This window comes from Quercus lobata, chromosome 2 (assembly GCF_001633185.2).
Source record: "Quercus lobata isolate SW786 chromosome 2, ValleyOak3.0 Primary Assembly, whole genome shotgun sequence".
NCBI lineage: Eukaryota > Viridiplantae > Streptophyta > Magnoliopsida > Fagales > Fagaceae > Quercus > Quercus lobata.
In genome coordinates, this window is record NC_044905.1 from 2,995,668 (window position 1) to 3,011,906 (window position 16,239).

General features: G+C 34.9%; 2 protein-coding genes across 2 annotated transcripts; one reads left to right on the forward strand and one right to left on the reverse strand.

Annotated features, from left to right (window-relative positions):
- Positions 1 to 500: 500 nt before the first annotated feature.
- On the forward strand, positions 501 to 4,473 carry LOC115978006 (probable LRR receptor-like serine/threonine-protein kinase At3g47570). The gene is made up of 2 exons (XM_031100037.1): positions 501 to 3,162; positions 4,070 to 4,473. Exons 1-2 carry the CDS (start codon positions 501 to 503, stop codon positions 4,471 to 4,473), a joined length of 3,066 nt encoding a protein of 1,021 aa, XP_030955897.1.
- A 4,017-nt stretch (positions 4,474 to 8,490) lies between these two features.
- LOC115957234 (bifunctional riboflavin kinase/FMN phosphatase-like) lies at positions 8,491 to 10,845 on the reverse strand. The gene is made up of 4 exons (XM_031075437.1): positions 10,226 to 10,845; positions 9,346 to 9,476; positions 9,159 to 9,228; positions 8,491 to 9,039 (listed from the first exon to the last, which is right to left on the reverse strand). The coding sequence occupies exons 1-4, from the start codon at positions 10,231 to 10,233 to the stop codon at positions 8,970 to 8,972; spliced, it is 279 nt and encodes a 92-aa protein (XP_030931297.1). The 5' UTR covers positions 10,234 to 10,845; the 3' UTR covers positions 8,491 to 8,969.
- Between the last annotated feature and the right edge of the window lie 5,394 nt (positions 10,846 to 16,239).

Below are 16,239 nucleotides of genomic sequence, written 5' to 3' on the forward strand. Positions count from 1 at the left end.
CCACTAGACCACCACTTGTGAATTTGTTCATATCCTCAACACGCAACACAAAAATCTTTCATTTATTAAATCAAAAAACAAAAAGTGAGACCCCAAGTTTAAACTTTGGAAGGTGCTATATCCACAACATTTTCACAATAAATCATAGATGGTTAGTTGTTATTGGTTCAAATTTGAACCTAACACTAAAATTACTTTTTTGCCCCAATTATAACAACCAGTAACAACCTACCACTTATAATTTTGTTGTAAAAATGTTGTAACTTTTTATCTTTCAGTTTTTCAACAAAAAAAATCTTTCCTTGACCTAGTCATTGAACAAAAAGTGAACCCAAATTGCAAGCAACACGAAAAGTCTTAGGCTAGGGGTTCGGTTGACTTTAGCAATCCAATTATTTTGGGCCGTATTATAGCAGTCGCTATTGGCCCACAGCAAATGAATTGCTATAAATACTCATCAACGAGAGTTCCCTCAAACTCACAACCAAAAACCAAGATTCATGGCTTCCCCTTCCCAGCAAATGCTTCAGTCTACCTTATTATTTGTCCTTATATTTTGCACATGCGTTTTTCTTCGAGTTGAGTGTGCCACCTTGAGTATCCTTACAGATAAGGAAGCCTTGATCTCATTCAAGTCTGGAATAAGTCTAGAGGCTCCCACCCTCTTAACTTCTTGGGACCAAAACAGCTCATCCCCATGCAATTGGACTGGAGTTGTGTGCAATAAGCACTCTGGCCTACCTGGCCAGAGAGTGGTTGGCCTTGATCTTTCAGATTTTGGACTTGAAGGGTCCATTAGCCCTCATATTGGCAACCTCTCCTTCCTACGTTCCCTTCAACTTGGACAAAACCAATTCACAGGTATGCTTCCTGATCAAATTAGCAATCTTTTCCGTTTGAGAGTTCTTAACTTGAGCTCCAACAGGCTAGAAAGTGTGCTACCCTCAAGTTTAAGCCAATTGACTGAGCTGCGAGTCCTTGACTTGTCTGAAAACAAGAATATCACAGGAAGAATTCCTGAAGAGTTTAGCTACTTGACAAAGCTGGAAGTGTTGAAGTTGGCAAGAAACCATCTCTATGGTGCAATTCCACCAGCCATAGGTAACCTTTCTTCGCTCACCAACTTAACCTTAGGCACCAACACTCTCAGTGGTGCAATACCTAGTGACTTAGGCCACCTTCAAAATTTGAAGGAACTTGATCTTACCATTAACAATTTTTCTGGCACCATTCCTCCGTCAATATACAACATATCCTCCCTAGTTTCTTTGGCCGTAGCTTCAAACGACTTATTAGGTGAAATTCCTGGAGATATTGGGATTAAACTCCCAAATCTTTTAGTTTTCAACTTCTGCATTAATAAGTTCACGGGCAAAATTCCATGGTCTTTGCACAATCTAACCAATATAAAAGTCATACGCATGGCACACAACCGTTTGGAAGGAACGGTACCACCAGGCCTAGAAAATCTCCCATTCCTTGAAATGTACAATATTGGTTATAATGATATTGTTAGTGAGGATGGTCTTAGTTTCATTACTTCTTTGAAAAACAGCACTCGTCTCAACTTCCTTGCAATTGATGGCAACCATTTTGAGGGTGTGATTCCAGAATCAATAGGCAATCTTTCAAAGGTTCTCTCAAAGTTGTACATGGGAGGAAATAGTTTTCAGGGTAACATACCCACCTCTATCAGTCATCTTAGTGGCCTGACTTTGCTAAATGTGAGCTACAATTCACTTTCTGGTGATATCCCAACTGAAATTGGTCATTTGAAGGAATTGCAAATGTTGGGTTTGGCAAGAAATCGATTATCTGGTAGTATTCCAAATTCCCTAGGTAATCTCCAAAAGCTAAACCAAATTGATTTATCAGGGAATAGTTTGGTGGGTAATATACCTACTACTTTTGGGAACTTCCAGAAACTTCTTTCCATGGACTTATCCAACAACAAGTTTAATGGGAACTTATCTAGAGAAATTTTCAATCTCCCTAGTTTGAGCACCATGTTCAATCTGTCAAAGAACTTCTTAAGTGGACCCTTGCTTGAAGAAGTTTCTCTTCTAGAAAATGTTGCTACCATTGACCTTTCTGACAACCTTTTTTCTGGTAATATCCCCAGCTCAATCAGAAAATGTAGGAGCTTGCAGAAATTATTGTTGGCCAGGAATTTACTTTCAGGTCCTATTCCTAGTACTTTAGAAGACGTGAAAGGCCTTGACACTCTAGATCTCTCTTCCAACCAACTTTCTGGCTCCATTCCTGTTGAACTCCAAAACCTTCAAGCCCTTCAGTCCTTGAATCTATCTTTCAATAATTTGGAAGGGGTAGTTCCCGTAAGTGGGGTTTTTGGAAATCCCTCTGAAGTCCATTTGGAAGGCAACCCAAAGCTTTGTTTGCAGTTGGCATGTGTCAAAACTAGTAAGGGAAGAAAGGTAGCCAAACTTGTTGGTATTACCACTGTCCTGGTATCATTAGCCCTTTGCTTTATTCTTGGCTCACTGTTCTACTTAAAGAGAAATAAATCAAAGATTACAGGAGCTTCTGAATCGGTGAAAGGACAACATCAAATGGTCTCATACAATGACCTTCGTCAAGCAACTGGAAACTTCAACCAAGAAAACTTTCTTGGAAACGGGAGCTTTGGGTCTGTATATAAAGGCTATCTAAGGCAAGGAATTGCTGTGGCAGTTAAGGTCCTTGACACTAAGAGGACAAGCTCTTGGAAGAGTTTTCTTGCAGAGTGTGAGGCTCTGAGGAATGTTAGGCACCGGAACCTTGTTAAGCTGATCACATCATGCTCTAGCATAGACTTCAAGAACATGGAATTTCTGGCTCTGGTTTATGAATATCTGAGTAATGGCAGCTTAGAAGACTGGGTCAATGGCAAGAGGAAGAATGCGAATGGGGATGTGTTGAATGTTGTGGAGAGATTGAATGTGGCCATTGATGTTGCTTGTGGATTGGATTACCTGCACCATGACTGTGAAGTTCCAGTGGTGCATTGTGATTTGAAGCCAAGCAACATTCTTTTGGGTGAAGACATGACTGCCAAGATTGGAGACTTTGGGCTGGCAAGGTTGCTGATGCAAAGAGCAGACGTTCAACATTCTATTAGCTGTACAAATGTTCTAAAGGGTTCCGTAGGATACATACCTCCAGGTTAGTACTATTACAGCTTTCTCTTCTGTTGGGCACTTGTAAATGGAGTACCTTGATTTAGTACTGGCTTGCCATTTTCTTCATTTAAACATTCCTCATCTGTGTTAGCATTATAAAAAATATATATAATATCTACTTCTTCTATTTTGCTACGTGCATATAATTTCTTCGTTTTTATTGCATATAGTCAACTCTTGGTTATGACTTGAATAAAAAAATATAATATCAATTATCTTTAATTCAAGACCTAATTAAGGCCTTGTAGGTCAACTCTTTATATATATATATATATATATATATATACTCATGAGAAATGCTAGTACTGTAATAATTTATATAATTTTTGTCACAATTCACCTCGTGGTGAATTGTAAATAGTAGAGAAAAAAATAACGAATCCATGTGGTCCTAGACTTTCACGACTCACAACTAGTCATATGACATGTTGTGACAAAAATTGTGTGATTGTTTGCGGTCCTAGCATTGCTCGTATATAGATAATATTACACAAAAAATTAGAGTTTTTTTTTTGTTAAAGAATCGAATAAAAATTCTATATCACATTATAATGTGAGATACGGAAGCAACAAGAAGTGGAACACGGCTATTTTAAGAAAACAAAAAACAAAACACGTTTACTTCTAAAAATAACCTTAAATCTGCGAGAGTTCCTTCAATCTACAAGGAGTATAAGATTGCATGATGGCATATAAAGTGGAAGATTAGAGTAAGACAAAAGATTTTTTGAACTTTTTTTCTTTTCTCTATATTCTTTTTTGCTAAATTTTAACAATTCTAAATAGCCATAATAGAGTAAAAAGCTTCTGTCTCATTCAATCTTTTATCATGCTCTTAAGAAAAAAAAAAGGTTTTTATTAACATATTGAATCAACTATATATGATGTAGAGTACGGAATGGGAGAGAAACCATCAACCACTGGAGACGTATACAGTTTTGGTGTAATGCTGCTAGAGCTCTTTACCGGGAAAAGACCAACACATGAGAGCTTCATTGGAGACCTAAGCCTAATCAGATGGGTGCAATCAGCTTTTCCTGCCAACATAATGCAAGTACTCGACCCTAAGATGCTACAACTTATGAGCAGCCTTTACTATAATGACAAACCCATAAGCCTTGATGTTCAACATGATTGCCTGATCACAATCCTCGGGGTTGGGCTATCTTGCACAGTTGAAGCTTCTGATACCCGCATTAGCATCAGGAGTGCTTTACACAAATTGAAGTCTGCAAGAGACACCCTTCTTAAACCAGTTCCCATTATGAATACCAAATCGAATAATATTTGTTAGAAATGGATCTGTTAATGAGTATCTATATAATAAGATCTCGTTCTGGACTACAATATGCAGAATTTTAGATCCTTGTTGCTCTCTATAATTTTCTTTATCTTTAGCAGTGTTCTCATTGTTAGATATTCGAAATATACTTTATCTTTTCATGGCATGTGTGAATCTTTTGTGAAGAAATCGCATACCTACTTTTTTCTATATAAAAAAAATCATGCATCTTCATAGTTTGATGATGACTTGTTCGTTGAAATCTTGAAAGAAAAGCCTTGATTTCCCAAACACATAATCTCTTTTCACAACCTAAACTTACAAACCCCCCCCCCCTTCAACAGTTCTATTTGTATCCTCTCAACAATGTCTTTCTCTCACCCTCACAACAACAACGACAAAGTTTCTTGGCATTTAGATTTTCAACTGGGACAAATCTGATTGGGTGTGGCCGAAAACGGTGACCAAAAATTGGTGAAGGCAATGTGAGGAGCTGTGAGAGGTTGGAGACAAAAATGGTGGGAACGGATTTGATTTTTATTTTTACTGAGGATTTATGAATTTTGGGATCTCGGGTGATAAAAATTGTGAGTTATTGTGAGTTTTTCTCCTCGCAGTCATCATTGTTGTTGTTTTTTTATTTATTTATTTTATGTATTTATGTGTGTTCTCTTTTGGAGGGTGTTGTTAGGTAGTAATTGTTTGTTTGGTGTGACCAACCCATAAGCCCTGACGTTCAACATAATTGCCTAATCACAATCCTCGGGGTTGGGCTATCTTGCACCGTTGAATCTTCTAATGCCCGCATTGCATTAGGAGTGCTCTTTACAAATTGAAGTCTGCAATAGACACACCCTTTTTAAACCAGTTCCCATTGCGAATACCAAATCAAATTATATTTGTTAGAAATAGGTCAGTTAGAGGGGGTTTGGATAGCACTGAGACTGCGTTTACGTCTTCTACATTTTTTTTTTTTTTTTTTTTCAGCCCACATTTGTTAACTTTTCCACGGTGAACAGTACATCCGTGTACTGTTTACGGACCCACAAATTCCATTTTTTAGCAATTTTTTCATTAAAAATGGGTCTCACGGCACTATTCACACATTTAAAAATTATTTTGCTACAGTTTTTTCAGTTTTCAATTTCAGCAAAATAAGTTCTATCCAAACAGACCCTAATAAGTATTTGTGACACATTCTTGAGTACTATATGCAAAATTATGGATCCTTTTTACTCTATAATATTCTTTATCTTTTGCAGGGTTTTCATGGTTAGAAATCATCAAAATATACTTTATCTATCCACAACATGTGTTACTCTTTTGTGAATAAACCACATACCTCTAATTTTCTTAATAAAAAGAAAGAAAACCACGTAACTCCATGGTTTGATGATGGGCCCTCCGTAGAAATCTTGGAAGAGAATCATGATTTATAATTAACGAGAGGTTTGTACCCTGCTTATTGTCCTATTATTGACTAATTCATATGTATTCCTTAATTCAATTTTTTTTTTTTTTTTGCAACATTAAATACTTTTGATAAATGGTGTTTGCTGTTGATTTGATTTGGGAAAAATTCTTATTATAATATTTCATATTTTGTATTGTTGTCAGGTTTTAGTTTATTTAGAAGACAACAGGATAGCCTGGACAACGGGATAGCCTGGACCAGCTGATGATGAGAACAGTTAGTGCAGTTGAAAACAATGGTTTTTGTGCAGTTTTCTTTCACTTTTTGTAAAATTTTGTTTAAAAAATTAGTAGAAAATTGTTATATCTTTGTTATATGACATTCTTAGATATATACTTGAGGAATTGTTTTAAGCGTTTACGAATATTTTATATTATTTTTCATCTCCTTATTTTATTAGTGTATTTTTTGAGCTTTTTAAGAAAATAAATTCAACTTTGTGCCTAACACTACTTATTTATCTATTCATTTTTCACATGTTGGATTGATGTTATATGATTACATTAGATTATGACATCATTAGCACAATAATTCTTCCTTTTTCAAAAATATTTCTCTACTTTTTCCCCCTTTGAAAGAGTACTCTTGGTTTTTTTTTTAAGGGAAAAGGGTAACATCTTTTATTTTTCCCTTTCTTTTTTTTATTTTGAATTGTCATTTTGTTGAGTTTTATTAATTTTTTAGATACTTTTCTTGGTGTCTTTGATTGTATACTTTTCTTGGTGTCTTTACTTGTCTTGTTTTGATTTTGGTACAACAGAAATTAAATATATTACATTTATGATTGTCTTTATAATAAATAAAAATATAATTATGAATCATATTATTATTTATTAAATTAGTCGAAATTGAAGAAAAAAAAATTAATGAAACTACTCTAAAAATATTATCATGCACAATGTACAGTGTCGGCAACTAGTTCTAATTAAACTTAGACCTGGAAAATGACTTTCGTACTAAGTTCAAATACACCAGAGTCAACTTGTCTTGATCTGGTAGTGGGGAGCAAAATAAGTTGAGAGACGCCTCCCAAGATTCATTACATCTGCTTGATTGAAGTGTGGAAAAGATACGATCAAAGATAAGATCTTTATTTTTTCTTCTAATTTAATAATTTCTGTTGAAAGTTCTAAGCTATTGCTGCTGTGACTTAATTTGCACTTTTATTCAACCAAGAGTACCGAACGTGTTTTACGTTTCAACGTCCTAATGAGGATATTTGACAGGTAAATTAGACATAAACTACAAAAAAACAGGGCTATCCCAGCGTTTTCAAAAGCGCTGGGACAGCCCCAAAAAGCGCTGGGATAGGGTCAAAATTCCTATCCTAGCGTTTTTTTTCCCGGCGCTTCAAACCGCCGCGGTTTGAATGTCGGAATAGGGTCGCCGGACCTGTACCAGCGCTTTTTAAAAGCGCTGGGACAGGTCCCGGCACTTTTCAGACCCTGTTCCGGCGTTTTTACTTGTGTCGGCACAACCTTTACGAAAATGTGAATATAACCTATACCAGCGCTTTTGAAAACGCTGGAATAGGTCTTGAATGAATAAAATTTAAAAGGCCTATACCAACGCTTTTAAAAACGCTGGCATAGGCTTTTTTTTTTTTTTTAAATTAATTTTTTAGCACCTGTAATGTAACTACAATACATATTTTCCAATACCTATTTTATAGCAACTGTAATGAACCACAATTCAAATTTTCCAATATCAAATACAATACCACATTAAACCAAGAAACTAAATATATTTAATTACACCATATCAATAATTACATCCCAAATGTCTATAATGTTATACACAAAATAATACATCCCAAATGTCTAGACTATGATATAAAAATTCCAGTCATTTAATTAAAACCAAACACAAATACCAGCACCATTCTAACGCAGTCATTAATAAAATAAAGCCACCGCCATCATTCAAAGCTAAAAGAAATAACAAGAACAAAATAGTAGAAGCTTTTAAATTGGAAATCCAATTTGAAAAAAAAAAGGGAAAATCACCAAAAAGAATTATACTAGAACTGAAAAAAGGAAAAAAGAGCAAACTTAGAAAACAAGAAATAGAGGGTCATGTAAGGCAGACATCCTCCCCCCCCCCCCCCCCGGGTCTTCCTTATAGTTTAATGAAATTGAAGCTTATCAAAAACAGAAAAAAGAAATAGAGAGTCATGAATCTAACAAAGGCACGGGTGAAAGATGCAACTCCATCAGTTAAGTTCATGCACAATTGCACATCTTCCAGCAATAAAACAAGTAAATTAAGAATTAATAATCAAAAATCCTGAAATGTTGATACAAAGTAATTTTCCGAGCTACATACAAGTTTTGGACTAAATATTTCAAACTTGGAGGTTTCACAATAGAATGGAAATTGAATAAATTCACAGTTAATGCCATGAGAGATAACAGATATACGAAAAAGTAATGCCTCTATAGGGCTGAATTTCTGCAACCTAAGTCTCAGAAAACTAAAAGGTTAAGTTTAAAAAAAATCCATGACATTAAGATTTGTTGCAATATTTAAAAAAAAAAAACCTAAAATGGCTGCAACAAATAATTAGTTAGTATTGTACTTCAATAGAAATGAATTGATTCTGTGTCAAGGGTAAATGACATGGACTGTGATAGAGGAATGCACACAGGCTTAAGGAGCTTAATGGACTCATGGGATTTATAATACAGATCTCCAAGTGATCTAGGTGGTATTTCTATTATCATAAATTTCTTTTCTCACCAATCTAAATAAAAAACAAGTATAAAGACAAAAGAAGACAATATTTTTTAATATATTTTTCTTCCAATATAGCACATGGCAATATGTAACTCTTCTATGTTCTATCCAAGACTTAAATATAAGTGGCTGTTGATACTATAAAGTGCAAGTATAAAAGGGCAAATCAATAATCATGCAAGGGAAAATCACCATCCCCTCCCCAATGCCATACTCAGTAGGTGCTATCAAAAGCAAAGGTCAGAATAATACAATGAAAGGACAAATTCGGAACTTCTAGAGTTAAAAGTCAGGTCACTTACATAGAATCCTCAATGACTACGCAGCTGGAGGGTTCAACATTTAGCTTTTTAGCTGCTTCAAGATATCTTAAACAGTGAACCATGGAGTTAGAATAACAAACATGGACTTTTACACTTACGACCAAAAAAAAAAAAAAAAACCTCAATAAAGAAGTCAATATCAAAAACAATTTGTTGCATCTCACATATCAGGAGATGGTTTCCCAGATGCCACTTCATCACCACCAATGATGACAGAGAAGAATTCCTTCCATCCTAGAATTGGAAAATATTGAATAAGAATCTTAGAAATTAAAAACACAAAAAATGATATCCTTGCTGCATGTTAGCAAGTTAATTTCTCGGTCAAGTTGTAAGTGGTTTAAGATTTACCTTGATGAAAATAAATTTTTCCTTCTATATTTACCCTTGGAGAGTTTGAAGCCAATGCCATTGGGACCCCATGACCACCAAAATGCTTAATTAAACAATTGGCACCCGGCTGTGCTTTGATGTTGCACCACCTACAACAACAGCAGCAAAAAGACATTCAAAAGTTTGGCACAAAAATTCAAATTTTTAAACACATAACAATGAGTAGATGAGTAGCTATGGTTTATATCATCAAGGAACCTAGTGACAAACAAATGGCACAAAGTAGATCCTGTACAGTTAAATATTAATGAAAACAAGTCAAAATGCTTTATGAGAGCCTGAACCTATATAGCAAAACAGCCTAGTCATACAAAAACCATGAAAGTAATAACAAAAACAAAAAGATAAGTCATCATTTATAGGGATGAAAATTGACAAGATTCCAACACTACATAGCCTAGTGACATGTTAGCATGCTTTTCATATCAGTAACTTGCCAAATTTGTGAAGAAACCCTTTGAGTATGTGTTAAACAGACAAGAACTGAAGTTCCGAACTAAATTCTCACATTAAAAATTCTATTTCCTTTCTCTAATAATTTTATTTTTTAATTTTTTTTCCTTCTCTCATATCTTCTAATTTTTTATATATTCACTTCCTCTTTCTCTCACACACTCCAAAAATATATCTTGAGGCAAATATGCTAACCTAAATCCAACTTAACAATTGTAACTAAAGAAGTTTTTTCTCCCTTCATTAAGAATTTTTATCACTGATATAACTGTATGATTATATTCAATTAGCCTCTACAAGAAAGAAAAGAAAACAGAAGACATTGCACAAATCTATGTGAAACAACAAATTTAACAAAGAAATTGAAACAAAATTAAAGACTTACTCTTCCATGGGATATTTGGCAGAAGCCAAATGAACTCCAACACCATAAGACTGGCCATGTACAGGCTTTCACAGTGACTGAACCCATGTTTCACGATTTCAAGAAGTTCCTCCCTCGAGCCACCATACCATGCATACCTCTCTTGAGCATTGCCACCACACTTCTCCACCACGGCCTCGACGAAAAGCCGAAAAGAATCGATCCTCGCTTTCTTCATCAAACTAGAAGAAGAGTTCTTGCTCACAGACCACCAAGGCTCGACCTTGCTCTGCCACTTTCCAAGCCTCCACGGCTGTTGCTCACCTTGAGCTCGCCCTCTTCCTCACTCGGTTCCTCTATCTCAAAATCTCATCTCCTCTCCAAATCCTAAACTTATTTTCTTTTATTTTTCTGGTCAAAGATCCCTCATTTTTTTCTTTTCCATGGGTTTGAGATTTGAGAAGTGGATATGATTGTGGTGGTGTGGGTCTGAGATACCTGTGGGTTTGTGGTGGGTTGTTCAAGGCTGGGCGGCGGCGGCTCTGGGATGTGGGTTTTTTTTCGGGTAATTTTGGTGGTGACAGAAGAGTGTGGTTGAGTTTTGGTGGATGGTGTTGTGTGGGTTTGCCGGAGAGAGACAAAAAGACAGAGAAAATGGAGATTAAAGAGAAATGAGAGAAGAATGAGGAGGCTGAAGTGAGAAAAGTAGAGATTAGGGTTTTTTTTTTTTTTTTTTTGTTTTAAGGAGAGAAAAAAAAAATTTAAACGTGTTTAGTAGGGTTCGAACTTGGGCCGCATAATATTCTGCGCGTGTCTTACCACTTAACTAGTAGTACTCCTCTTTAAATATTTTCGACATAATAATATTTAATAAACTAGTATTATGCCCGATTTATAACTTAATAAAAAAATATATTTTTTATAATAGAATATAATTTAATAACAAATAAAAAAGTAATTTTTAAAAATTATGGCAAGTTTTAAATTTTTAGAAGCTCTTTGTAGTAAAATTTTAATTTGTTTATATATATATATGACAATTAAAAATCTTTCCATTATACTTGCTAACAAATTTCTTGCATATATAACCAAAAACAAATTCCATAAATTACAAAAATAAAGTATCTAGATTGCAATGTATATGTAAATTTTACCTATAAATTACCACTCATAACCTTTTTAACATTGTCATAAGTAAGGAAATAATTAGCATAATCAATTAAGAACACCAAATCAAAAAATAATATCAATAATTAAGATGAATTGCATTATCTAAATTTTTTAATAAAAAATCATAGAATTTAAGTAATAATTGAATTATGTTAATAGAAAAATAGGAACACAATAAAATAAAATAAAAAAGATAGCTCTTCTCACATAAATCTCTTAATTTCATATTGTAGATGAGTTCCATCCCAAATAGGTTTGGTGATAAAATTTCTTGTATATATGACCGAACTAAATATTCCATAAATTACAAAAAATAAAATAAAATAAAAATAAGTATCTAGACCTTCTAGGGTATCACACTCAAAATAATTTCAAAAATAGATAAATAAAGGTACATAAAGAGAAAAAATATATATATTGTATTGCAATGTAAATGTAAAAGTTTACATATGAATTACCCGTGTCTAGTCATTTTGATATTGACATTGGGATAACTGTGGGTCGAACTTGGGCCGAATGGTGGGAATACGCGTGTCCTTGCCGGTAGGATACCTTGAACTTCTTGATATAATTTGTACAATTAGGTTTATGAACATATTTTATAAATAAATAGTTCATAAATAGTAATATTTAATATTTTCTTGATTAATTTATTTTAAAATTATAAATAGTAATGTGGGGTATTTTACCCCGCAAGTTGTTTGTCCTCTTTGGGGAGCCAAGCCAGTAAGATTTTGTTCTCAGCCCCGAGTGTGGTCTTTGGGATTTTCACCTCAGGTACTTTGGCCGATATTGGCTTGACACCCTTAGTCCCACATCGGTTGGAGATGCGCCCCACCAATGCCTTATAAGCTCTTGGAGCGTCAGCATGGTGTACCACTAACACACGATGTGGGACTAAGGGTGTCAAGCCAATATCGGCCAAAGTGCCTGAGATGAAAATCCCAAAGACCACATTCGGGGCCAAGAACAAAACTTTGCGGGCTTGGCTCCCCAAAGAGGACAAACAGCTTGTGGGGTAAAATACCCCACAAGTAATATTTAATATTTTCTTGATTAATAAGATTGAATATAATACTTCAAATTAATAAAATATAATTTAACAATACTTCGGGGGTATTTTGGTTATTTTCTTGGGTTTTGGGAGTATTTTAGTCATTTTTAGGTTCCGAGAGTATTTTGGTCATTTTTTGGGTTTTGGGGATATTTTGGTAATTTTTAGGTTTTTAGGGTATTTTGGTCATTTTTTGGGCTTGGGGGGGTATTTTTGTAATTTTTGGTCATTTTTTGGGTTTTAGAGGTATTTTGGTCATTTTATGGTTTTGGGGGTATTTTTGTCATTTCTTAGGTGACCTATCCCAGCGCTTTAGGTGATCTATCCCAGCGCTTTTAGAGCGCTGGAATAGGTTGACCCTATTCCAGCGCTTACAAAAACGCTGGGATAGGCCTCTCTCCATAAAGGAACGGAGGGACCTGTCCCAGCGCTTTTAAAAGCGCTGGGACAGGTCCCTCCATTCCTTTATGGAGAAAGAGCTATCCCAGGGCTTTTGGAAGCGCTGGGATAGGGCTCTTTTCATAAGGGAACGGATAGACTTGTCCCAGCGCTTTTAAAAGCGCTGGGACAGGCCCTCATAGAGGAAGAGCTATCCCAGCGCTTCCAAAAGCGCTGGGACAGGGCTTTTTTCATAAGGGAACGGCGAGACCTGTCCCAGCGCTTTTAAAAGCGCTGGGACAGGTCCCTCCATTCCCTTATGGAGAAAGAGCTATCCCAGCGCTTTTAAAAGCGCTGGGATAGCTCTTTCCCTATAAGGGAAATCAGTAACCCTATCCCAACGCTTTTGGGCTTCCTATACCAGCATTTTTGAAAAACGCCACTATAGGACTCCTATGGCAGGGCTTTGAAAGCGCTGGCAAAAAGCGCTGGTATAGGCTTATCTATTACGGCGGTTTGTAAAAACGCTGGGACAGGACGATTTTTTTGTAGTATAAAGATGGTTATCGATCAATATTGAAGAGTGAGATTTTGTGTTCTCTCTCTCCCCAAGTAACTCTCTCTCCCTCATTTTAGTCTCTCGCCATCTCCTTTCTCTTTTAATGAAAAAAAAAATTTCTACTACTAACGTAGTTTTTTTTTTTTTTTTTAATACAAAATAGAAATTCTATTTTAGCCTAATTTAAATGTAAATGTGTGTGAAACTCTCTCGTAAAGACTTGAACTTTGGCCCTTACCTCCCATTCTACAAAAATTTTGTACTTGTAAAGTGACCATCACATTAAGAGTGCGCAGTGGTGACTGTTTAAAAAAGTAAATTAAATTAAAGTAAATAAACATATACATTTTGAAATATTAAAATTTAGTTTAGTATCTTTATAGCATATTTGTAGTCTTCTCAAGTTAAGATTTTTTTTTTTTTTTTTCAAATCATGAAATCAAAAATAAATGCAAAATAGTAATAGGACCGTGAAAATCAACTAATTTGTGTTGTGTTCGCAAATTGCATATCATGAAATAAAAATATACCCAACTTTCTAACTGTCTTTTTTTACTTATCGATAGTTCAACATTAAAACATGGTGTGGGCAAGTGCGTATACATGTGTCTTATAGATTATTTAAAACCATAGTAGAATATGGCTTTACATTATAATGTGCACCAAATATTCTCTCTAGTTTTATACCGAAAACAAAAACTATTCAATCAAATTACCCAAACCTAATTTAAAAAGAAAAAATAAAATAAAATACCCATAGGGGGTTTCAGCAACTTGATGGTGGTGGGACTTGGGAGGCCAGTATGACAAAAGTGGCAACCCCTCAAATTCCTATTTCTCTCTCTTACAAATGTTTTGTCAATCTCAGATCTTTTATTTTGGTAATAGTAAAACAATGCGTTAGAGTCTTGACTTTCAAGTTTCATCTACATGTGGGTGAGAAGAAAGAGAGTTTGTAAGTGGGTTAAAGTCTTGGCATTCATCTACAAATGGGAAAGGATAATGCTTGGGTCATAATATGTAAGAGAATAAATGGGTCATAATATGTAAGAGAATAAGTGGACTTGGACTTTTTAAAAAGTTTGGTTTGATTTGGTTTGGTTTAATTTTCAATAGCAACCCATTTTTTAAATAACAGTAAAAAAATAATAATAATAACGTGATCTTTTGGGTAACAGTAAAAAAGAGTTAATAAGAAGAGGTTAAAAAGGCTAAATGAAATATTAGAGCTCTACATGACAAGACCTAATGCTTTCTCACATGAGATCTCTGCTTTTATATATATATATATTGATGCCTAGGTCATAATATATAAAGAAATAAGTGGGCTTGAGCTTTTTATAAGGTATGATATGATTTGGTCTAATTTTCAATAGTAACCCATCTTTTAGATAATAGTAAATAAATAAATAAAGAGTGCAAATTGTGTCCGGATGTGGCGTAAAGCATGAGATTTATGCAATTATGTCCTCCAATAAAAGAGCTCCACAATAGCATTTTTCCTAAAACGTTAATACAACTGGCCACACCCAATGACTACTCATCCACACTCCCTTCCACGGACCAACAGTAACTACCACAGCACCACTGCTCCGATTTCCCCCTCATTCTGGCAACGGCAACCCACGGACCAGACAGCGAAACTAGTACAACTTCAGAGATGCCTGACTGAGAGGAGACCCAAAAAATTTCTTAAAATGTACAGACCACCAACAACTACTGCTGCTTCGCTTTCCCCCTCATTCCGGCGACAACGACTCACGGAGCCAACAGATGAGACCCAAAAATTTCCTTCCCACGACAACTAAAACTCACAGATCTAAAGATCCTAAATATCTCTTTTTCCTTTCACATCTTCCACTTCCCACACCCCTCTTCTACTCTCTTAAGTCGGGGATATAGGAAAAACAACAAACAGTTATGAAGAAAAATGAGTAATTATATTTCATAGCAAACGTGAATATCTCTTGAATCATCCATCATTGCAATAAATCAGATCCACACCAACAAATCTTATAAAAAGAAACCACCAAAACAATCTTCAAATGTTAATCTTTGTATGTTTTTCTGCACTTCGTCAATGGTGGCTCTGTCTTTTTTCTACACTAGTGGTATCTCTAGCAGCTAGAGATTGAAGGATTTGGTTCTCAGTTGCGTGTGGAAGTTGGGCTTTTGGATTTTTGTGAAATTGGGTTTTAGGAAGAATGATTGTGTGTGACAGATTTATTTCATTGTCCAGTGAAATGCTGACGTGGCTTTTTATTATTAGAGGGCGTAAAGTGTGAGATTTACGCCAAGACCGGACTGAATGTTTTCTCAAATAAAATCAATATAATCTTTTGGATAACAATAAAAAAGAGTTAATAAGAGGAGGTTAAAGAGGCTAAATACAAGATTAGAGCTCCACATGGTAAGACCTTATACTTTTCAACATGATATCTCTAATTATATATATATATATATATATATATATATATTATGTGAGAGAGGGAGGAGAAAACTACTCTTTAGTCATCATAACACTAGGTGAAAGAAAATAACAATTTAAATCGGCCCATTGTTATTTAGTCAGGGTGAGGATATGGGCTTCCTCATATATTTAAAAAGGAATTAGCCCATCCCCAAAAGAATAGAGACAAAATAGAAAACCACATTCTCATAATCACTATGTCTAGCAATTGGGCCAGAAAATAAATCTAGGGGGTAAGCTATGAGCCTATCTCAGTTTGATATGTCTTGAATAGACTATGTAATGTAAGAAAAATATAACAATAACAAAAACAACATGAATTTTTTTTTTTTTTTTTTTTTTTTTTAATGAAGGACAACAGTAGAATACGCCCCAAATTTTTTTATCATAAGAGATTACATATA